Source organism: Neofelis nebulosa, chromosome 4 (genome assembly GCF_028018385.1).
Source record: "Neofelis nebulosa isolate mNeoNeb1 chromosome 4, mNeoNeb1.pri, whole genome shotgun sequence".
Taxonomy (NCBI): Eukaryota; Metazoa; Chordata; class Mammalia; order Carnivora; family Felidae; genus Neofelis; species Neofelis nebulosa.
The window spans coordinates 150,798,033-150,820,877 of NC_080785.1; the positions used below are offsets into that span (position 1 = coordinate 150,798,033).

The 22,845-nt window shown below is 56.3% G+C and overlaps 1 protein-coding gene across 8 annotated transcripts in view; it reads left to right on the top strand.

Moving 5' to 3' along the window:
* The window catches only part of CACNA2D2 (calcium voltage-gated channel auxiliary subunit alpha2delta 2), a 142,195-nt gene that overhangs the window by 108,921 nt on the left and 10,429 nt on the right, over positions 1–22,845 (top strand). For 7 of the 8 annotated variants that reach the window (XM_058726801.1, XM_058726804.1, XM_058726803.1 and 4 more), the window contains exons 4-21: positions 2,899–2,958; positions 10,538–10,582; positions 13,807–13,948; positions 17,246–17,377; positions 17,565–17,622; positions 18,284–18,334; positions 18,463–18,562; positions 18,683–18,841; positions 19,077–19,184; positions 19,283–19,361; positions 19,937–19,986; positions 20,168–20,257; positions 20,436–20,507; positions 20,697–20,771; positions 21,992–22,066; positions 22,144–22,215; positions 22,302–22,373; positions 22,478–22,539. In XM_058726801.1, coding sequence (XP_058582784.1) covers positions 2,899–2,958; positions 10,538–10,582; positions 13,807–13,948; positions 17,246–17,377; positions 17,565–17,622; positions 18,284–18,334; positions 18,463–18,562; positions 18,683–18,841; positions 19,077–19,184; positions 19,283–19,361; positions 19,937–19,986; positions 20,168–20,257; positions 20,436–20,507; positions 20,697–20,771; positions 21,992–22,066; positions 22,144–22,215; positions 22,302–22,373; positions 22,478–22,539 — 1,502 coding nt within the window. The remainder of the gene's footprint in view (positions 1–2,898; positions 2,959–10,537; positions 10,583–13,806; positions 13,949–17,245; positions 17,378–17,564; positions 17,623–18,283; positions 18,335–18,462; positions 18,563–18,682; positions 18,842–19,076; positions 19,185–19,282; positions 19,362–19,936; positions 19,987–20,167; positions 20,258–20,435; positions 20,508–20,696; positions 20,772–21,991; positions 22,067–22,143; positions 22,216–22,301; positions 22,374–22,477; positions 22,540–22,845) is intronic. The other variant, XM_058726809.1, reaches the window with a different exon arrangement.

The window sequence follows — 22,845 nt, forward strand, 5'->3', positions numbered from 1 at the left end:
GGATTGTGAATCAGGGGACTCACCCATCCTGGGAGTTGGGGTCAGGGTAGAGGCGTTTGTTGTTTAGGCTGAGAAGAGGCCCCAGGATGGAAGTGAGTGCAAGTGCACCCCTCAGGAAAGCAAGAAAGACTTGCCTTTTATATGCAGAGCCATGGGAAGCTGCTAAAGTGCTTCAGGGCAGGAGGTAGCCTCAGGATAAGATCCACATTTGGAGAATAGATGACAAAGGGCGAGAGAGGACACAAGAGCCTGAGGGAGGGACAGAGCCTGGGCTGGAGATGAACAGTAGGCGGTTTGAGTGATAGCACAGATGAGATATAGGCGGCAGGGATTCCAAGACGGATGGGCTCATTCCAAGAGGAGATGGTATGAGCTTAGTGGGCCTGAGGGTCACCCTAGGAAGGTGTCCAGGACCTTAGAGGGGGTCAGGATTGGAAGCAAGATATGGAAGGTATCTAGGAGTAGAGACCTGTGGTCCCTGAAGCTGGGTGAGGAGGGTAGGGGCCCCCCAAGCAGGCACCGCAAAGCAGGTGGGCAGAGGATGGAGCCTACAAAGAAGACAGGTTGGGTAGCAAGAGAGGGGATCAGAGTCCAGGAAGGGCTCAGCATTATAAAGTGAGGGGGTTTGACTTCAAGAGGGACTTCCCTACCCTGTCCCCAAGACCCCCAGCCTAATAGTCTTCCCAGCATCCAGTGCTCTTGGCTGGAGGAAGAGGGGGAGCTAGGCCCAGTGGGAGTAAGGATGGCGTTGGTCAGCCCAGCCTGCCAGAAGAGGCATCCTGCCCCAGACAACAGAGGCCACAGCTCTGCAGGCCATACCCCACCACCACAACTGTTACCTGCTGGGAGGGAGGAAAACTGGGCTCCCGGGTCCTGATCCCCATTTCCCCATCATGAGCAGCTGACAGGCTTTGTTAGAATCTCCCCCACTGAGGTCCACGTGCCACACCAGGCCTGGACCAATGGACAGGGGGTATGTGTCCTAAATACCAAGAGACCAGGGCCTTCTGAGTAAGCGCTGGAGGCCAGGAGGCAGGACCCCACTGCTCCACCCATAGGATGGAATGGGGCAGGGATGGAAAAGCACAGCCCCTACTCTACAAGAGTTGCCCTGCTCCTCACTGGGCATCGTGGAATGTACCTTCAGACCTTGGTCATGGGCTGGGTAACACAAACGTGGCTGAGGGGCGCCTGGGTGGTTCGGTTGGTTAACAGTCGACTTCAGCTCAGGTCACAAACTCATAGTTCGTGAGTTCAAGCCCCAGCATCAGGCTCTGTGCTGACAGCTCAGAGCCTGGAGCCTCTTCGGTTTCTGTGTCTTCCTCTCTCTCTGCCCCTCCCCCGCTCACACTCCCTCTGTCTCTCTCTCAAAAATAAACATTTTCAGGGGCACCTGAGTGGCTCAGTCAGTTAAGCATCGACTTTGGCTCAGGTCACGATCTCACTGTTTGTGAGTTTGAGCCCTGCATCAGGCTCTGTGCTGACAGCTCAGAGCCTGGAACCTGCTTTGGATTCTGTGTCTCCCTCTCTCTCTGCGCCTCCCCCACTCATGCTCTATCTCTCTGTGTCTCAAAAATAAATTAACATTAAAAAAATTTTTTAATAAATAACAACCATTTTTTTAACTAAAAAGAAAAAACAAGACAAACGTGGTTGTGAAGGCCAAACTCAGAGCCCCAGCCTGACCCAGACTATGTGACCTTGGAAAGGTTTCTCATTGTCTCCCTGCCCAGGTATCCTCATCTGAGGAAGACATGAGCAGTGACAGGTACACATGCTGTGTCACCAGCCTGGTGGCAGGCTTGGTATGCAGTAAGTGACCAGTTCACTGTAAGTCGTCAGTATGATTAACAGGACTTCACTGCACTCAGCTCCGCAGGAGGCCCCAGAGGGCCATCTTCAGGAGCTCCAAGAGTTCCTGGAGGGACAGAATCCATGGAGGTGCAAAATAAGAATCTCTGGGCAGCCAGGGTTCAAGCCCTGAGGGTGGCAGAGTACCAATGCCTCTTTCAGGAAGCCCTCCATGACATCCCGAATTCCCACAGCACTAAGCTTCCTAGAAGCACTTCAGCTACTCCTGCTCTGGTTCTACCCAGTTTTGTGCCTGTTTCCTCCTCTAAATTGTGAGACGACAGGGCTGGCTGGCCTGCCACATCTCCACACATCAGCATGGTCTAGTGCCAGGCGTGGTTGGTAACAGGGTGTGGGATAGAAGGACACAGAGCTGTGCTCACAGGCACAGGGGCCATGATGGAGGAGAGTGCAGGAATCAGCCCCAAAGGGTGGGCCAGGCTTGTGTGGAAAGAAGGCTTGGAGAGCCTTGCTGGGAAGGGGCTCAAGAAACCAGGACAGGGACAGTGGTAGGGGGCCTGGGTGGGCAGAGGTGTGCTAGGGGTACCTCCTGTTGGGCCCTGAGCAAGCTGGGGACAATGACACATCGGCAAGGCACTCTGTCACTTGTGGCAGTTCACCCTTGACTAGGGAGGGCCTCCTCTTGGCACTGGAGTGACACTGGTTTGTTGGAGGTAGAGTGGCAGTGGGGCTTGACTCCAGGGCCTGAGGCCTACTACATCCCAGGGGTCCCCCTGCCATCGTGTGGGCAGGAGATGTGGCTGGGCTAAAGTACAGGGAGTCTCATGGAGATGTCACAGGGAGATACCACTCAGGTCACTGTGCAGGCTTCACCTGTCCTATGTGAACCCAGCTGTGGGTGGGGGAAGGGCCCCCTTCTCAGCAAGCTGAAGAAGGTCTGGGGCCAAGGAATCTCTGAGGGTCTGGCAGGATGGGACAAGGGAGTCCGTGAGCCAGCCTGGACCCAGGGAGTACTAGGGATGGAGAAGGCTTGGGCTGGGCATGAGTCTTCCTCAGCCTCTGACCTCCCTGTGCTCTGTTCCTCAGAGATTGGCTGACGCTGCAGAGAACTTCCAGAAAGCCCACCGCTGGCAGGACAACATCAAGGTAAGAACTGCAGTGCCCTCCCCAGCCCCTATAACCTGCCCACCTCCAGCAAGGACAGATGTGAATTTGGGGGAGGGGGCGCTGCCCAGAAACACTGGAGGGGCACTGAGAGCTCTGTGGAGTAGAGCCTGGAACCTTTGTCCAGCATTCAGCAAACATTTGAGGCTCCCCTTGGTGCTGGGAGAGAGGGTGCAGCTATGAACCTCTCACTCCACCCCAGAGGAGCTATGGAGTCCCCCGGCGGGCAGACATGCTGCTCTAAAGTGATGCTCCCCAAAGTTGGTGTTAACCTTGGTGGTTAAGGATATGCCCAGACTCTGGAGAGACCCTAGGGCAAAGAAGTCCCTTGACTCCAGGACTTTTTAGACTTTAATACGCTGACTTGGAAGAGTCACTGCGGGAAGGGGACAGAGTTCCCTGTCTTCCAGGAGGCCATGAGCCTAGGTTAGGGGACTAGGCTGTCACAGCCACAAAAGCCCCTTCTTCCACCAGGAGAGCTCAGAAGGAGCCCAGGTGCCGAGGGAGTAGAGGGGTGAGAAGCTGGTGATAGGTCTCTTCTTGAGGGTGGAAGGGCCCAGAATGTGGAGGAGAGACGGGAAGCCTCACTGCCCCCCAGCTTCAAACCCAGGTAACCCTCACAAATTCAGGCAGCTGTGTGTGATTTGGACTGAGGCTGGATATACCGGCACCATTACTGTGAAGCCAGCATCTCAGAGGGTCACAGTAAGCCAGAAGGTAGACTGAGGCAGGGTTCCTCCCAAACTCAGGGAACCTCCCATGCCAGGGATGATGGAACGCTCAGGGACCAAGCCAGTTGGTGGTGCTCATGTGTCCTCCACATCTGCTCAGGCCTCTGAGCCATGCCTCCTGATGGTCTCTGCTAAACACCGGAAGAGGCACCAAGAGCTGCCTGCTGGGACCCCAGGGACCAATAAGGGGCGGGTAGGCCCTTGCCACTGCAGCTCTGGGCCTGGCACTTCTGGGGGACAGGTGGATTATTATCCCTACTTAAACTGATGAGACCACTGAGGCACAGGGTGGTTAGACCGGCCTGACATACCTGTTGATGGCAGAGATTCACAGCTGGGCTGCCAGATACCAGGGGGTTCATGCCTATGATCCAGGCCCCCTCAACCTGTCTGTCCTCCTCCCTGGTCCCCATCTCTCCAGGCCATCCTGAGCCCTGCCCTGCCTTGCCCACACCATGGCATTCTTCCTTTGCTGCCTGGTGGGTATTGGCTGCTACCCTTAGGGAGCTCATGTGGGGTTGGAAGTAACAGATGATTTTTTACAGTGAACACATAAATGAGCTGATGACTCCTTGGACTGATCCCACCACCCCAGGAGCTTAGGACTGGCCCTTCTCTCCCTCCCTTTCCAACACCACCACCCATCACCGGGTCCCCGTGCCACCTCAGCCCCATGATCAGAAATATACATGGTGGTAGCCACTGGCACCTACCACTCAGACCATGCCCCCGCCTGCAAACAGCGCCCACTCTGGTAACTCCTCTGCAGGACCCAGCCCTAAGCCTGTGCTCAGGGTCCCAGGATCTGACTGTTCCTGTCCCCTTGTCATCCTCATTCATCACCCAACTCCTCCTATGCCCCAGCCACACTGAACACCTCACTCCAGACCCATTCTCAATCTCTGCCCAATGCCTTCTGTTCCTCCTAGAGGCCCGGCTTGTCTGTTCCTTCTTAGTGAGGCCTCTCCCATGCCCCGGCCATCAGCTCCTCCACTTTCTGGGTATCCAGGACCCTCGGCTCTTGCTCCGGCTCTTTGCTTCTGACATACCTGCATCCTCCCTCCCCACCCAGGACTATATGCAGAGCAGACAGGACTGGGAGTGAAGGAAGAGGGAATGATAGAATGAAAAGACCCACCCTCAGCCTGGTTTTCTCTCCCTCCCAGTCCAGGCCCCAAACAAGAAGACAAAGAGGCTGCCTCAGCCCCAAACCTATTTTTTTCCTGACTCTGCAAAAGACCCCAAATTTCCAAGGATCATCCTGCCAGACTCCTGACCTCTGATTTGCAGCTACTCCCAGAGGCAGGAACAGCTTATCCCAAGCCAGAGTGGGCACCACAGGAGCCTGCCAAGAAGGAAGGCCAAGGTCTCAGGGGCATCCAGAGGGTGCTGAGACCAGTGCTGCTTAAGACACTGAGTACCTGTGGGACCCAGCAAGGGTTTGCCCCTCTCTGGGCTCCAGTATCCCCGTCTGGCAAAGGACTAGCTGGTCTTTGGTGCTGCCTGCTGGCCCAGGCACGGTGTGTGAAAGGGGAGGTCCACACGTCAGGCCATAGAGATGCCAAGTTGGTGACAGTGTGGGTGCATCTCTGGCCCTGGGTGCTCTTGTCCTAGTATGAGGCAGAAGTGAGCTCTGGCCAGCCCCCTCCCCTCAGCTTGACCTGGAATGCCCCCAGCTGTGGGTGACCACAGGGCCAGCTGGTGTTTACCACCACCTCCCCCTCAGTCCGTCAGTCTGCCTGTCTGTCTATATCTTGAGCAGGGTGAAGCTGTAATCACCCCCTGCTTCCCAGCTGCTGGGTCAGGGCCCTGTTCTTCACCAGAAGCATTGCACTTGCCCCAGCTGCCAGGACGAAAGGCATAAGTGCTAATGGTGGGCCCATTAGCTGGCACACCAGCCATGCCTGCCTGGGCTGCCAGTGAGAGCTGGCAGCAGCTGCAGGTGGGGACTGTCCATGCCAGGGGGGCACAGGGACTTGAGGCTGGGAAAGGGATGGTGTTTTTGTCCCTTGCAGGCACACCACCTGCCCTTGAAACCATGTCCTTCCCAGTGACCTTCAGAAGGTACAGACAAAGAGCCATATTCCTCCCAGCACTCTAGGAGAGCCACAACCCCAGTGTCAAACCCAGGCCCTTTACATACACCCGGCCGTCTCCCTGTAACACCCTCTCCTCCTCCTTCAAAAGAGCAATGCCTCTCCCTCTCCAGTTAACTCCCTCGGGCTCCTCTTTCTGGTCTCTAAGCCTAGGATTGGCACCCGCTGCCCCAGGCCAGTATCCCAGTGGGCTCATCTGTCTGCCCCACTCAAGGCTCCTCTAGGCCAGAAGCAGCTGGACCTGATTCAGTGTTGCCCACCAGCTGTCCATGTACCCAGTCGAGTGCCCTGTGGACAAGTTGGCCAAGAGCAGCTAGGCCTCAGTCTTCTTACCTCTGAGATGGGGAGAATGGCACCCGGCAGTTCTGGGCACAGAGAAGATGCTTGGCACATGGAATCCACTTCACGATCAGTAGGACGTGGCCCTCCCTGTGTCAACAGCACACAGTAGGTCTATATGCAGACCTCTGAGAAATGGACAGTGGTATAGCCACATCTGTATACACACACCATCTACACCAGCCCAGGAACTTGGGGGATCCTGGGGTCTGCAAGGTCAGAGCTGGGGTAAGAGAGTGAGGGAGCCGTGTCTGGATGTGAAGGCCCCCAGTTCCCCTCTTCGTCTCAGGCCATGACCCCACATACTGGCTGCGGCAGAGGCAGGGAACCTGTAGCCACAGCCCTTGGACCCCAGGAAAACCATGGTCCTTGTTAGCAGGCAGCACCTCCCATGACCCTGCAGACAGACAGCAGGTGCTCTGGTGCCTATAACACTTAGGGTAGATGAAGATGGTCTGCCTGCTGGACACCGTGCCTGGCACCACCACCACACTGTGCCAGCATTATCTGCCATCTAAACCGCCACCAGGGAGGAGCTGGGCCAGGGCATGGGTGGAAGAGGCAGGAGATGCCATTGGCCCCAATGCCAACATCGGGACCTGTGGGAGGACAGAGTCCTGCCCTGGGAGTCTAATGGAGGAAGCAGTCCTACCCTGGGGAGTCTGGGAGTGGCAGACACAGCTCTACCCTGGGGGGTCTGATGGGAGAGGTAGCTCTGTCTGGGAACCTAAAAGGAAGACTGTGAAGGCTGGGCCAGGCCAGAGGAGCCGGCTGGACAGGACAGGTGGCCTCCCCAGCCTGAAGTCTGCCCCAGCCATCAGGGCTGCTGCCTGCCTCTCTGCCAAGCCGGCGACAGACGGCTCTCTCAGAAAACAGTCCTTTTGGCTGAGCTGAGCTGGCAATGAGCCAGGGCAGGAAGGCCAAGCATCCTCACTGTATCCCATGGTACCAAACGACACCAACTGCTATTCCCCATGCTCGCTTCCTCACCCTGTTTCCCACCTGCCAGCACCCCTCGTGTTCTCTCTTGGGCTCAGCTCCAGCTAAGGAAAGTGTCATCTATACAAGGGCCAGGTGGGCCCCTAGCCCCACCCTTCATGTGTCATCTGTGTACAGAAATCCACACGGAGGAGAAATGTGAGTTCAGAAGGGGTGATTCCCTCCACCCCCTGCCCAGTTTGAGCAAAATGGCCCCTAAAATACCAGGTAATAGAAAGGGGTGTTGGGTATAAACACCAGACATTAGGGATGCCCATTTCTCCACAAACAGAGGGTTTCTTCCACATTCAGGCCCCTCCCAGGGCTGTGGAGTTGCAAACCTAAGGGCCGCCCATGCACAGGGTTGGCCCTAATGCCTGGGGAGGCCCTGCTCCCTGTCCTAGTTCCCTCAGAGGGGGCATCATCATCATCCCGACTTTATATAGTGGGAAATCAAGACCCTGAAGCAAAGCCTCACTGAGGCAGGATTTAACAGGCACCCGTGCCTCGCTGATGAGATGGCGGTGACTCCCGGGGGTAGTTATGGAGCTGCTGGGGATTTTGAGGCTTCAGGCTTAGTCTTTTTTTTTTTTTTTTTTTAATTTTTTGGTGTTTATTTATTTCTGAGACAGAGAGAGACAGAGCATGAGCAGGGGAGGGGCAGAGAGGGAGACACAGAATCAGAAGCAGGCTCCAGGCTCTGAGCTGTCAGCACAGAGCCTGACGCAGGGCTTGAACTCACGAACCGTGAGATCATGACCTGAGCCGAAGTCGGTCGCTCAACAGACTGAGCCACCCAGGCGCCCCAGGCTTAGTCTTCACTCACTGTTCTGGATCCCAGAGCTCACATGTTCAGGTCAGGATTTGAGGCCAGGACCCTTTGCCAAGGCCCCTGCGTGTAATCACTAGGTACCACCTCCTCGTGGTCTTACCAAGGCAGGGCAGTAATGGTGGACACCAGGGCACTGTGCAGGCCAAAGCAGACACAGAGGCCTTTCCAGGGACCCTCCCACCCCAACCCTGATGGCCACACCCCCAGCTCCACATCACATCAAGCATAGAGACCACAGCTGTGTCTACAATGTATTTTCACACATGTGACCTTGCCCGCCACCACCCCATGCCAATGCTACTCTCTCCCAAGGAAGGGGCATGGCCTGGCCTCTCAAGGTGGGAGACGTAGGGAGGGGTCCTGCCTCCTGGGGGACAAGGGCCACATACAGATTCCTGAGCCTTGCGCATGGTCCACAGGGGACCGGAACCCTCCTGAATGACACGTTCCCCCTGTGTCACTGATGCCACCAACATCTGATTCTCTGCTGAGACCATGAAACAGCAGGACAAAAAGACAAAGGGAGCCATTGGAGCAACTGGAAGGGTGGCCCAGGGGTGGCCCGGGTGCAGGCAGGAGCCAGCCCGGCCTGTGAGAGGAGCACAGGTCTCCTGGGGGCCCCAGAGTTGCCGGCCCCTGCCCATGCCCTCTCCCGTCCTTGCTGGAGGTTTGCTTAAAAAGTTGGTGAGTGAAGCCCCATGTTCTAATCTGCAGTCCTCCCACTGCGCCCGCCTGTTTTCATTACGGAGGGAAAGAGCATCAGAGCCGTGTTTATAACCCCCTTTTAGATAACAAATCACATTTTCTTTTTGCCAGCGAGTGTGTTGAATTGATATTTTTTCCCCTCGGTTTAATGGGTTTGTGTGTTCAGGAATGATCTTCATCAACCGAAACTCCTTATTGTGTTTGATGTAATGTCAGCTTTCATTATGTGCTTCGGTCGGAGCCAGGCGCAAGGAAAGGCCGAGCACCCTGGAGCCTGGGCCCCGGCCCTCACCCCCACCCCAGGCCCACCTGGGCTCCAGTCTTCCTGGACTGGTGGGTGGGTGGGTGTGGGAAGGGTTGGAGATGCAACAGGAAGGCAGGTTGGAGCCTGGGTGCGAAGCCTTTCTTACCCCTGCCGTGTCCTCATCTGTATGTTGGGGGGTCACAAGCCCCACATTACCGTATGTGCAAAATGCTGGACACAGATGCCTCTGGTGACGGAAGCAATCAAGTCTCCTCTGGTCTTACGTTCATCGGCTGTTGTGATCTTGCCCAAGCGTGGTGCCAGGCATGTAGTCAGTGTTGCAGAATGCTTGGATTATGCTTACGGGTATAGCCAGTGGCCTGTAGCCCCCAGACCTCTGGTGGGAGACAACTCACCACTGTCCCCACAACAGGCCCCCATACTGACCATCTCGAACCATGGCCTCAGACCCTGCACCTGGGCAGTCACCAAGGCCAAGCCCCACCCTGAAGCATGGGGAGCCTGAGCTAGGAGGGAACAGTGCAGCCCTGAGGTCACATGGCAAAGAAGCGGCCAAGGTGACTTCTGCCCACCAAAGAGTAATCGCTGGCTCTGTGCTTGCTGTATTACAGCCAGACCATTGGGAGCACCACTGGGACCAAACTTCTTGATCAACACCCCCATTTTCAGACCACAAAAAAGCAGACTGCCAGGGCCATGCACCAGGTTTTTGCTGAACAAAACAGCACTGAGGAGCACTGGAAGAGGGTGACTCGGACAGTGGCCTTATCCTGTGTCCTGACCCTAGAGCCCACAAGGGCAGGAGTGGAATGGCCCTTCCTAAGCCGGTGGCACTCGATGGCACCAGATTCACCTTCTGGCGGCCTCTGTCAGCCACGCTCAGTTCTGATTAAAGATCATTAAACATGAAATTAGCCCGTTTGTGTTACGGGTCCCCGGGGTGGCCGGTGATTATGACGCGCAGATGGCCAAGAACCCAGGCGTCGGGCAGGCGGGTGAGGCCGGGATGCGTGGGGCTAACACTGCAGGCGCAGGCGGCCGGGAGGCAGGCGCGGGGGCTGGGCTTTGTTTTCTCCCGCTCCTGTTGTGTAAACCCCCTTGCATTTCACAACAAATCACAGATAATTAATAAGTACATGCCCGTAATGAGCAGGCTTTTTAATAGAAGAAATTGGAAGATGCGGTGTCGAGTCATTATTTCACTCTGGCCCAGACTCGGCTCTATTTTCCCATCTTCCCCACTACACCTCCCCCACACACACACCCTCCAACCCCGGTAGTGCTTCAGTCAGAGTCTCTGCAGACAGGCTGGCTCTGACCCCACCCTCCAGCTGGGCTGCAGTGCTAAGACCCTGGTCCTGGAGTCCAGGAGCCCTGGGGAATCCCCACCCAACCTGGAGCACCACATCCCCCTGGAGCCTGTGAGGGCCCCTAAAGGGCTTTGTCTGGGGTGGGGGTGGGCATGCCAGGCCTGACTCCCGACAGCCCTCCCCCTGGCTCCTCTGGATGAGAGATGAGTGAGGGGACCGTTGCTGGCCTCAGGGCAGGCATCCTGGCTGCACCTCAGGTGACCTTGTAAGAAGCCGTGGGGGTCAAGGTGTCTGTCTCCCACCAGGAGGAAGACATCCTGTACTATGACGCCAAGGCCGATGCTGAGCTGGTGAGTGCCCCACCTACACTGGGGGAGGGAGAGCTGCCAGAGCCCCACACCCTCCCTGGGCTAGTGGCCTCAGCTGTGAAATGTTAAGTCTCAGCTTCTTCCACATTCTGAGGTCACCCTGCAAAGTACTGGTGGCACAGGCCCCATGCCCAGCCCCAGAAAGGTAGTGAGACACTTGGACCTCATCTGGTGGGTCATTCCAGGTGCCAGCATGGAGGGGACTGACTGCTATGGGAGCAGGGAAGAGGGCGCAGTTGGGAGGGCTTCCTGGAGATGTGCAGGCAGGGCCCGGCTGTGGCTGTGGCTGTGGCTGTAGGCCATCGGGTGTGTTTCAGGTGGTGCAGGTACCTTCCTGAGGGTGAGGGGAGCAGCAGCTTCAGTTGTGCTGAGCACCCCACGGTCGTCCCCACTGTGCTCACCTGGAGCTCAGTCAGTCTTGCCCCAGCTGAAGAGGCAGCCCAGCCCTGTGCCTGTTCTCCAGACGAAGGACAGGACTCGGGCTCTGCTGGGGTCACTGCTTCAGAAGCGGCGGCACTCGGGATGACCAGAGGACCCAGACCTACACTGCTTTTCTGCCTCTGTGTCACTGATTAGCCCATGTCTGCTTGGGCTGCCCTGTCACCAGAGGCCTCACATGAAAGACATAGTACCATTTTGGTAGCAAGGGACCTACTGAGGAGGCAAGAGTGCCCAAGAGTGCAGGGCACTCAGAGTAGACAGTGTTTGGTGAACCTGGCAAGGCCCAAGTCCATCTGCCTGCCTTTGAGGCAAAAGCAGTTGAACCTGACTATCTCCTCTGTGAACAGAGGTGTCATAACAGCTCACTCTCTGGAGTCCCACCTGCACTGGCTGGGGCAGGAGCCCTCAAATCCGGTGTTCCTCTGCCAGGCTTATTGGCCAGGGGCATTTCCTGGGGTGAGCAGGAGGTAGACAATGACACCAGGAGGTGGGCAGGCAGGAAGCGATCCCTGCAGAGGGTCCGTGGTGCCAGGCTGGCCTGGGTAAGCCTTCAGGAGGGCAGGCGGGCAGGGGGCCCAAGAAGGAGGAGTGGGTGGGCTAAAGCAGGTGTGCTTCCCCCTTGGCTGAGCCTCCGTGGCTCCCAGAGAAGTTGCTAAAATTAAAGCTGGAATCTGAAATTCAAATGAAGAGCGAACCTTTAATTAGACCCTGAATCTAATTCCTTACCCCCCTCAGCAGCGGGCTGTAATTTTAGCAATCAGTGCATTAAATATAAACCAGGAGACGGCAGTTGCCCACCATACAAAACCCCTGGCATGGGGGTAGCACTGAGGGGGCTTCTTGGCCTTTCTGGTACCCGGGCCCCTACCAGGATCCCCTGAACTCCCTGTGTCCAGGACTCCCAACCCCTGGCCCTAAATCACCGATTCCCTGCCCCTGAAGGGAGAGTCATCCTTGGTGGGGCTGGGCTAAGGTCAGGCCAAAAGCTGGGCTCACCTGGCCCTCCTATAAATATGCACATATTTGCCAACTCCCCTGCGTTGTGTTGTTTTGTTTTTTTAATCTTTGCCAGAGGTACAGTTAGAGATCTTTCTAGACCATTTACTTTTAAATTACCAACCAGAAGGTGGGGGTGGGGGAAAGAGAAGGAAGGAAAAAGTTCGCCAGCTGATAGCTTATCAGAACGGAATCCAAATGTCACATTAGTTGGGAAAGTTGGGAGATTAAATTTTCCAGCGCCCTTCATCTGCCGCTGACATTTCGGGGGCTTTCTTCTCCCGCACCTCCCCCTCCTCCAAGCAGAACGTGAGTGGCTCACGCCTCAGCGGCGGCAGGCTCCGCAGCTGCCTGCCCTGGCTTTACCCAGCATCCAGGAGCTTCTGAGGGTCCTCCAAGGGTGTGCCGAGGTGGGCAGAGGGTGGCACATGTGGTGAGGGATGAGGGGAGGGCAGCAGATGGCTTGGATTTTGCCGTACAAAATCCACCCTTGAAGAGATGCTGCAGACCCTTCCGAGCCATGCCAACCCCCACACGGCACCCCCCATCTAGGCAGTAATTCATTCCCCAGGCTGGAGGATGGACCCAGAGCCCTCCCGGGCTGGGGACATCGTAGGGAGACACGATCACCCTTTCCCCAGACAAGATACAGCGGGAGGAGGGAACACCGTGCTTGTGCCTAGGACCTAGTGAGTGGTCGGCAGAATCACGAGGGGGTGGAAGTGAGCTGAGCCAGAGGTTGAGGGGCACTGAGGGGGCATGTGGATAGTCCAGCTGCTTACACCCCTTCCTCCCAGGGCACAAGGCCCCCCCCAGCTCTGCCCCTGCCCTGCCTTGATCTCCGTCCCTCCTTGCCCCTCTGGCTCTTTCTTGCCTTCCTCTTCACTCTCTGCCACCATCTTCCCTTCCCTTCCCCCTTGCACACCTGCACCCGTGCCTGCCCCCACCCCCACTCGGCTGCAGCATCAACACTGTAGCTGCAGACCCATTCCTGCCAGCCTGTGGTGGTGGGCGGGGGTGCACGGCGCATGCCCAGCCTGCTCGGCCGAGAGATGCCGTAATTGGCACCTGTCAGGCGGCTGCAGCTCATTTTAGAAAGTCAACGGGGACCTTTGCAATCCTGCTGCTAGTGGGCGCTGAGGACCCTCCCTCCGGAAGTTACTGGGTCTCAATGCTAGCCTCCACCCCAGCCCAGCTCTCCCCCCAAACTCAGCCCCTACAGCCATCAGCTGTAGGGATGGTGCCCCTCCCCCAGATGGGGCAAGGGCCCTCTCCCTGGTGCCAAAGGAACTCCATGCAGGGGATGGGCGGGGCCCAGGGAGCATGGGGGTGTGGGTTCCAAGGCTCCTGGGATGGGCTGCCTAGGCCTCCCTGTGATTGCATAAGCCTGTCCTTATAAGTAGAGGGCTGCACCCCTCTCTTTCTCAGTGGCTCTAAGATTTGTCTCCTTCACTGATAATTGGTTTTCAAGAATGTGGGAAAGGGTCAATTTGGCATTTGGAATTTGGGTTTAGCAAATGTAGGGATGATGGGTAGGGTGGGCAGGGGCAGGTGGGAGTCACAGGCCTCCTGGGTGAGGGGTCCGTACCCCGTATCCATCTATTCCTGTGTCTCTCCATCTCTCTCCGTTTCTAACTGCAATAGTCTCTGATTCTGAGATGCTCCTTATCACCTAGGCTCTGGCCCTCTCCTGCCTGCAGAGCTGTCCGACCCCACTCCCCATTTCCCAGCCCTGACACTACTGTGGTGGGGGGTATCCCTTTCTGCAGGATGACCCTGAGAGTGAGGATGTGGAGAGGGGGTCCAAGGCCAGCACCCTAAGGCTGGACTTCGTTGAGGACTCAAACTTCAAGAACAAGGTCAACTACTCGTACACGGCTGTGCAGATCCCCACGGACATCTACAAAGGCTGTGAGTGTGCAGAGCAATCAGAAATAACCCTCCCCCCACCACCATGGGGGCAAGGCCCACTGCCTGGGCACTGCCAGGTCCCAGGTGCTCAACCAGTGCCATCTGCCTTCAGCCCCTTATACCCAAGGTCACACATGCTCACCCACACACAGGCATCAAATCACTCTCAGGCACGGCCTGACACTAACCCTCAGCAAACTACAAAGCACTCAGACTCCCCACCCCGTGCATGTGCAGTCTCCTGCCCATGTGTAGACATGTGCCCACATGAATGCTTGCACACAACTTGTTCCCCTACGTGCTGGACCAAGTCCCCATGGGCCCCCAAAGCAGCTCCTCCCCACCATCCCCCATTCCCTGGCCTGTGCAAGCATGGGTTGAGAAGCTACCACATCAAGTGGCCTCAAGGGCTGGAGGAACAGGGACGTCCTCACTCACAGACAACAACCTGGAACGTCTCCTTCCTTGTCCAGGGACAGGGCAGCTTTCATAATGAGGAAACGAAGTCACTGCAGCTGGAAGGATTTGAGTCAGACATGAGGAGGAACTTCCTGAAGATCTTGGGAGGTGTAGGGGAAGGAGACCAAGAGTCAAGCACTAGAGAGAGAGCTCTAGCAGCAGGCCTTAGGGCCCTGGGGTCTGTTGAGCATAATTCTGTGAGCACCTACAAGGCAGCCTCAGAATCCAAGGGTCCCACCAGGTGGAGGGTCTTGGAACACAAGTCCCACAGCTTCTGGATAGTGTCCAGAATGCAAAGAATCCTCCAGGGTCCTCAGGGAGGCCCCCCTCCACCCTTAGGGTCAGCCAGGCCTTCTAGGCAGCCTCAGGCGTGGGTGAGGACAGATGCTTCCCCCACACACACCATCCCATCCCTGCCACAGGCCGCCTGCAGGCCACCTGCCCGAGCCAGCCGAGGAGCACTATCACAGGCAGGCACACTAATTAAAACAGGAGCCATACCGCCCTCCCCAGTCACCCCTCGCTACCCACACAAATTACATTTTATATGTTTTTTATTTACTGTGTCACTTTTAATTAAATCTGTAATCGCCTGCCTGAGGGGGCATGGTCCCCGTTTCCCAACTCAGCGTGATCTGAGAGTGTGTGTGTACATGGGTGTGGGTGTGTGCACATGGGGCTGAGTAGCAGGCCCTTTCCAGGCAGGGAGGCTGGAGTGCTTGCACAAGTGTGTCTTACAGTGAATGCATGTGTGTACATGTGGTCATGGATACTGCAGGGACAGCCCAACTGAGGTGGGGGTCTCCTCTTGGCTCTTGACCTGAGTCAGTAACACCCCTATGGCAGCAGCTAGACAGGCTTCCAGGACAGTCTGCTCTAAGCCTCTCATTGGGAAGATGGGGAAACTGAGGCCCAGTGAAGGTTGGGACTTGCCAGGCAGACTCTCCCAGGACAGGCAGTACTATATGAAACATTTGAGAACCTGGCTTTATTTTTTGGTTAAAGAGAAAAATAGAAATTGTTCGACTCACTAAGTTTCTAAATTAGCAACAGGACCATAACATACTGTTCAATAGGCACAGCCAATGCTAGAAATGTGTTTTGTTTTCACATTATAGTCAGTTAAGGGAAGCTACAAGGACAGAGAGAAGGAGAGGGAGCAGAGGGAGAAGAATTAGGCAGCACACAAGATGCAGCAGAGGCCACACACTGGAGGGAGAGAACAGAGGGACCATGCCCTGGAATGTGTCAGCGCCCCCTTGGCTGTGAGTGGAGCCTTGAGCATTTATATCTTTTTTTTTTTTTTAAGTTTATATATTTATTTTGAGAGAGCACGCAAGTTGGGGAGGGGCAGAGAGAGGGAGAGAGAATCGCAAGCAGGCTCCGCACAGTCAGTGCAGAGCCCCATGCGGGGCTTGAACCCATGAACCATGAGATCACTACCCGGCTGCTTAACCCACTGAGCCACCCAGGCAGCCCCAGCACTTGTATCTTTAAATCACAGCTCTTCATCTGCTTTAAAGATTTCAGTGTTCAGAGGCTCTGCTCTGAAGAGAAGAGCAGAGGCTTTGGAAGGCATTCTTGGGTTTTCACTTGGGGTGGATCTTTGATAAGGATCTCAGGGACAAGTGGGACAATGGTGTAAGAAAGGAAGTGGAAGAAACTGGAGAAAAAAACAGCCCCTAGGGGAAGGGGTCAGGTATAGAGGCCTGGCAGTAGCAGGTATCCAGCTCCTGGTGGGGTTTTTTTTTTGAGTGTCCTACATGCAGGGACAGACACACTACACATAAGAGAACACGTGCCACACACATACATCGGCCGGATTTAGGCCTGTCCTGAGTTGGGGGTGGGGATGCTGCTCAAGCCATCCTGAGTCACTGCCCTGGCTGAGGGATCTATAGGACCGAGCCCATTCATCTGACAGGAGCCTTGATCTGTAAGGGCGCATAGGGGTGGGTCTGGCCAAAGAATCACCTGTGTGCAGCCACAGAGGTCAGGGGAAAGGGAGGGTGAGGGTAACTGGTCATGGGGAACTGTGAGAGCAAAACCCATTGGTGTCCTCCAGTGGGTGCAGAGTGCTGTGCCCTTGTGCCCATGGAAGCAGTCGGGCTGCTGGGCAGGTAGGTTGAAGGGTGAGGGACTCACACACCTGACTGGAAACACAGAGGTTCAACACAGATATACCTGTTAGGGAGTGTAGGCTGTATGCGTGTGTGTGTGTGTGTGTGTGTGTGTGTGTGTGTGTGTGTGTGTGCGCGTGCGCGCAAGTGTGCGTGCAAGTGTTGGAGCAAGATCATGGCATAGCCCCTGCCCCTCCAAGAGCCCCTGCCCCCGCCCCTGCCTGCTCCTGGCCCCAGTTGATTAATCATGGAGCTGAGTGGCTTCCAGCTTATCAGGTACCTTAATAGCTGAATAATTCCAGCCCCATCATCGGGCCCTTAATTGCTTTCTTGTGGCTGCAGCCCGGAGTGCATGCTGAGTGGGTGAGCTCCCAAGGGACCAGCTGCAAGCTTCAGGCAGCATGCTGGATGGGCATCCCAAAGTACAACTCCCTGCCACCTGGGCAGCCCCTCTCCAGGGGCCACAGGCCATAGCTGCCCTGCCTGATCATGTGGGGCCTGGCTGAAGGGTAGGCTAAGCTGACTCAGGATGGGGTGAGGACCTGGAAGTCTTCCTGAAGGAGCTGGTGCAGCCCCAGCCGAGCCCTGGGGAATGAGATCCTGGCTAGGCAGAGAGCAGGTGAGGCTTTCCAAGCGGGGCATGTCATTGTGGTGAGGTCCCACAGGGGGACTGCCCAGGTGCTTTTCACCTCAGCCCCCCCCCCCATTTCCCCCGCAGCCACTGTCATCCTTAATGAACTCAACTGGACAGAAGCCCTGGAGAATGTGTTTATCGAGAACCGCAGGCAGGACCCCACACTGCTGTGGCAGGTCTTTGGCAGTGCCACAGGAGTCACTCGCTACTATCCAGGTAAGTGTCAGCCCGTCTCTCCTGTCCACTCAGCACCCAACCCTCCTCCATCACCCAGCCCACTTATCCTGAGGTGTGTGGGGTGGGTGGTCAACCCTGTGGGCTGTGGACTAGCCACTCCTGCAAAGCCTGCCTACCCTTGCAGGGCCCTTCCCTGCTAGACCCCTCACCTCCTCTCCTCCCACAGCCACCCCATGGCGAGCCCCTAAGAAAATCGACCTGTACGATGTCCGAAGGAGACCCTGGTGAGTGAGCAAGGAGGAGCTGGGAAGGGACACCCCCTCAGTTCCCCCACCTCTGCTGCCTGCTCCCCTCCCTCCCGATATCCAGGCCTCGGAGCAGGGCGCAGCCAGCTCTATCCAATTTTCATTTCACACATCGTTGCCACTGGAAAATGGATCCCATCACCCAGGCAGGCCTCCCAGCTGCCTCTGCCCCCCATCCACTGCCCGGCACTCCACCCCCTTGGGACTGAGGGATTGGGCCAGTGGGGGTTCCCAAGAGTGGATGTCGGTTGGCCAGCCCCACACCACCCATCTGAACCCTGGACACCTCACCCTTTGATCTGCCTCTCCTGCAGTACCCCATGACATACTCTTTCCCTGCCACCTGTTCATTCCTGCACACAGCTGGGACTCAGACCTTGGGGCCTCATCCTGGGCCAGGGGACATAACCTTCTACCCCCTCTCTGGATCACCTGCTCACCCCTCCTTTGGCTCAGGGTCACTCATGTCATGGGCAAGGACTGTTTTTTTAAGCGTGATATCCTTGGTGCCTAGGACCCTGTCCGGCCCATTCTACTGGATGCTCAGTAGAAACAATGTTGAATCAATATATGGGTGGAGGAAGAAAGGACCCACAAAGTCCCAGGGAGGCTGGCCCTAATTGAGGCTTCTCCCGGGCAGGTATATCCAGGGGGCCTCGTCGCCCAAGGACATGGTCATCATCGTGGATGTGTGAGTGAGCAGTGCTGGCAGAAGGGGTGGGGGGAAGCAAGGGGTGACCATCTGCTGCCTGGGAACACTCATCAGGGAACGGCAGGAAAATGCCTAAGGCCTACCTAGTGCCTCCATGACCTTACCAGGAGCGGCAGCGTGAGTGGCCTGACCCTGAAGCTGATGAAGACGTCTGTCTGTGAGATGCTGGACACGCTCTCTGATGATGACTATGTGAACGTGGCCTCGGTGAGTGCCAAGGTGGTAGGCGGGTGAGGAATGGGTCATACACACACCACCCCCTCACCATGCAACAGCTGACTGCCCTGGCCAGCCTGAGGCCACTCACCACCCTCACTGTCCCTGCAGTTCAATGAAAAGGCACAGCCTGTGTCATGCTTCACACACCTGGTGCAGGCCAATGTGCGTAACAAGAAGGTGTTCAAGGAAGCTGTGCAGGGCATGGTGGCCAAGGGCACCACAGGCTACAAGGCCGGCTTTGAGTATGCCTTCGACCAGCTGCAGAACGTGAGCCCCGTGGGTGGGTGAGCGGGTGGCTGGGGACAGGCAAAGGCCCGGGCTTGGTGACACCGGGGAAATCAAGACGAATGGCCTTGTTAGCGCCCAACAGGCAACTCGGGCAGAAGCACCATCTGCTGTGGGGAGGAGGGTCTGAGGGCCAGGCCTTCCAGGGGGAGGGAGACCCACCCCTGGACCGGGGAGGGGCCGAGAGCTGCCTGACCCCAAACCTACTCCTGACCAGTCCAACATCACTCGTGCCAACTGCAATAAGATGATCATGATGTTCACGGATGGTGGTGAGGACCGCGTGCAGGATGTCTTTGAGAAATACAATTGGCCCAACCGGACGGTGAGGCTCAGCCCAGGCGGGGGCCACCCTGACCTGGGCCCGGTTCAGGGGAGGGCTGTCATCTGGTGGCCACAGCAGTAACCCCAAGCCCCAAACAGGTGCGTGTGTTCACTTTCTCCGTGGGGCAACACAACTACGACGTCACACCCCTGCAGTGGATGGCCTGCGCCAACAAAGGTACCACGTCCAGCGTCACTGCCTCAGGGCCTGCCTGCCATGCCCTGCTGTCCATTGGGTTGATTGTCCACATGTCCATCCGTACGTCCAGCTTTCCAGCTGCCTGTTTACCCACTGCCCATCCTCCTGTGCATGTGACTGTCCATCTTTCTGTCTGGCCATGTAACTTGTCCATATGACTGAGCATCTTTCTGCCCATCTGTCTGTCCATTGTCCATCCATCTCCTGTCTGATCTGCTCTTGTGTCTGTTTGCTGGTCAGTCTGCCTCTCCATATATTTGGGCCTGGCCTCTGGGTGGACTCTGAATGTCACTACCATCCTAGCAAGAGGGACCTCACCCTGCCTCTGCTTCCTTACACCCCTACATTCATGACCCCTTCCCTAGCATCAGTCCAATTGACAGGGCAGTGGAAGGGAGCACTAAAGGGATAGGAGTTTGGGGGGGAGTGACACCAGAAAGAGAGGAGTCCTGAGGGACAAGTCCAGGGCTGCTGACATCCCAGGGTACAGAAGCCCCTGTGCCATGGATCCCACGTACCACCCAGACCCACCTCTGCCTCCTCTTCCCTCACAGGTTACTATTTTGAGATCCCTTCCATTGGAGCCATCCGCATTAACACACAGGTGAGACTGTAGGGTACCTCCCAGCCTCCACCTCCCAGCACCTTGCCTCCTGGGCACTGCGTGAACAGTGGGCTGCTGTGATGTGAGAGCGCCCTCTGGTGACGTGCTGATATGCCGGGAGGCAGAACAGGGAAGGTGCAGTGGGCATGTGAACTCGTGACCCCTGTCACCTTCTCCCCAGGAATATCTGGATGTATTGGGCAGGCCCATGGTACTGGCAGGCAAGGAGGCCAAGCAGGTGCAGTGGACCAATGTGTATGAGGATGCACTGGTAAGGCCTCTGGACCCCCACAGATGTGTCCACAAGGTCATGTTCCTTAAGGGCCCCCATATGGGAATAAACCAAACAGAAGAAAAAATGGGACCTGTGCCTGAGCCCATCCTCTGAACACTCAAGGTAGGGCATGGCTAGCCACATCCTCTAACCCATCCTCTTCCTCTCCCTTCAGGGGCTGGGGTTAGTGGTGACAGGGACCCTCCCTGTTTTCAACCTGACACAGGATGGCCCTGGGGAAAAGAAGGTAAGGTTCCCCACTCGGGAACAACTAGGCATGCCCTAGCAGGTCTGGGATGGAGGAGGGACAGACAGGCCTTCAGCCTGGACAGGGGCAACTATTTGTGAACAGCTTGAGGCCTTGGGCGTGAGGTTTGGACAGTGGGGCTTCCCCGTGGAATTGAACCCATTTCAGACCCCATGCCTCTGCTCCCAGAACCAGCTGATCCTGGGTGTGATGGGCATCGATGTGGCTCTGAATGACATCAAGAGGCTCACTCCAAACTACACGGTAAGGATTCATCTGCCCATCCACCATGCTCTGCCTCCCCACAGGGACACAAGCCAGGCTCAGCAGAGGAGTCTAATGGGGATTACAGCACCTCCAGGGACACCTCTGAATTCAGGCAGTCAGGAGAGGCTTCCAGAGAAGGTGACCTTGGGCCTAGAGCTGGGGTTGGCAAACTTTCTGTGAAAGGCTAGACTATGAATATTATAGGCTCTGCCAGCGTAAATACTCATCCTCAGTTCTGCTGTTGAACTGCGAAAACAGCCACAGACAAAACAAATAAATAGGCGTGACTGTGTTTGAATACAATTTTGTTTGTGGATCATGAAATTTAAATTTCACATAATTTTCACATGTCATGAAATAAAATTCCATTTTTGGTCTTTTCAACCACTTAAAAATGTAAAAAGAAACATTCCTAGCCATACGGTAACAGGTGGCGGGCCAGGTATAGCCCATGGGCCATAGTTTGCTGACCCCTGGACTGTCAAATAGATAGGAGGTATACCTTGGAGTTACAGGAAACTCTGTGGGCAAAGGACTAAAGGTGAAAAACAAAATCACAAACCAGGGAGGGGGCAAGGTCAGTGTGGCTGGCCCACCGCCTGTGTTGAAGGCAGTTTCAGGTTTGGTTGTGAAAGGGGTAGGGGTGGGATGTGTGTGACAGCATGTCTACACCTGAGCCACATGAAGGCCCCATGTCATTGGCCCCCATGTGCAGTGAGAAAACAGTCTAGAGAGCTAAGGGTGAGTCCAGAGTCCCATTCATTCATCCTTCACTTCCACCTGGAAGGGGTACCCAGGAATTCCAAGGGCACTCTCTTCCCTATGCACTCTACTGAGATGGCGACCAGGAGGAGACACTAGTGGGGAGGGGAGGAGAGGGTAACAGCAGCCTTGAGGGGCCAGTGGAGGCAGAGCAGTCTGGCTGACTGACAGCTCCATGACAAGCAGGGGTAGTTGGGGCAGAAGGCCAAATCAAATTGTGGTCCCATGATGCCGGTCAGCCTCAGCAAGAGCTGGTGCACACGGGATACCAGCCTGCTGGACTTGAGCTTGAGAAACAGCTTGAGAAACAGGCTCGAGGTCACATTGCATGTGGGGGCCCCTGGCCCAGGCAGGCAAACCTCAGTGGTATCGAAAGCAGGCTAAGGAAGAGCTTGAGAGTCTAGAGAATCCCTGCCTAGCCCTCCAGGCCCTGAGCTCCCAATCTACGCCCCCAGCTTGGAGCTAACGGCTATGTGTTTGCCATTGACCTGAACGGCTACGTGTTGCTGCACCCCAACCTCAAGCCCCAGGTGAGCCAGGGGGGTGGCCAGGAGGAGGGTAAACTCTACAGGATGGGACCCCTGACTTCCTGCCCTGCCTCCCACAGACCACCAACTTCCGGGAGCCTGTGACTCTGGACTTCCTGGATGCTGAGCTGGAGGATGAGAACAAAGAGGAGGTAAGGAAAAGGAGAGGAGTAGAGATGGGGGTACCCAGAGCAGCAGAGAGTAGGGACCCCACCCCTCACATCTCTGGTCCTTCCAGATCCGTCGGAGCATGATCGATGGCAACAAGGGCCACAAGCAAATCAGAACGCTGGTCAAGTCCCTGGACGAGGTGAGAAGGTGGTATAGGGGCACAGAGTCAGGGTGGGCATCCTCCCGTACTCCACCCCACCCCTGCCTACTGGCCCAAGTACTTGACTCAGCCTCTTCTCCCAGAGGTACGTAGACGAGGTGATGCGGAACTACACCTGGGTACCTATAAGGAGCACCAACTACAGGTGAGTGGGTCAGGGCTGGGTAGGCAGGGAGGGGTGGGGGCAGCCCCAGAGCCCAGAGTCTGAGCCCTGTGCTTGCCCAGTCTGTGCGTTCTCAACGACTGCAGCCATGATCCCAGTGGGGCACCAGCAGCCAGAACTGCTCACTACTCACCCCAGGACTCTCGGTCCCCCAAGGGCCTTTTGCTGGCCCTTCAAGAACTGGACAGAGACAAGACAGTGCATCTGATATCTCCCCATGCCACACCACCCTCTCATGTCACCCCTGCTTGGATTGTATCCCTGGGTATCTGCACCCAGGATGTCACC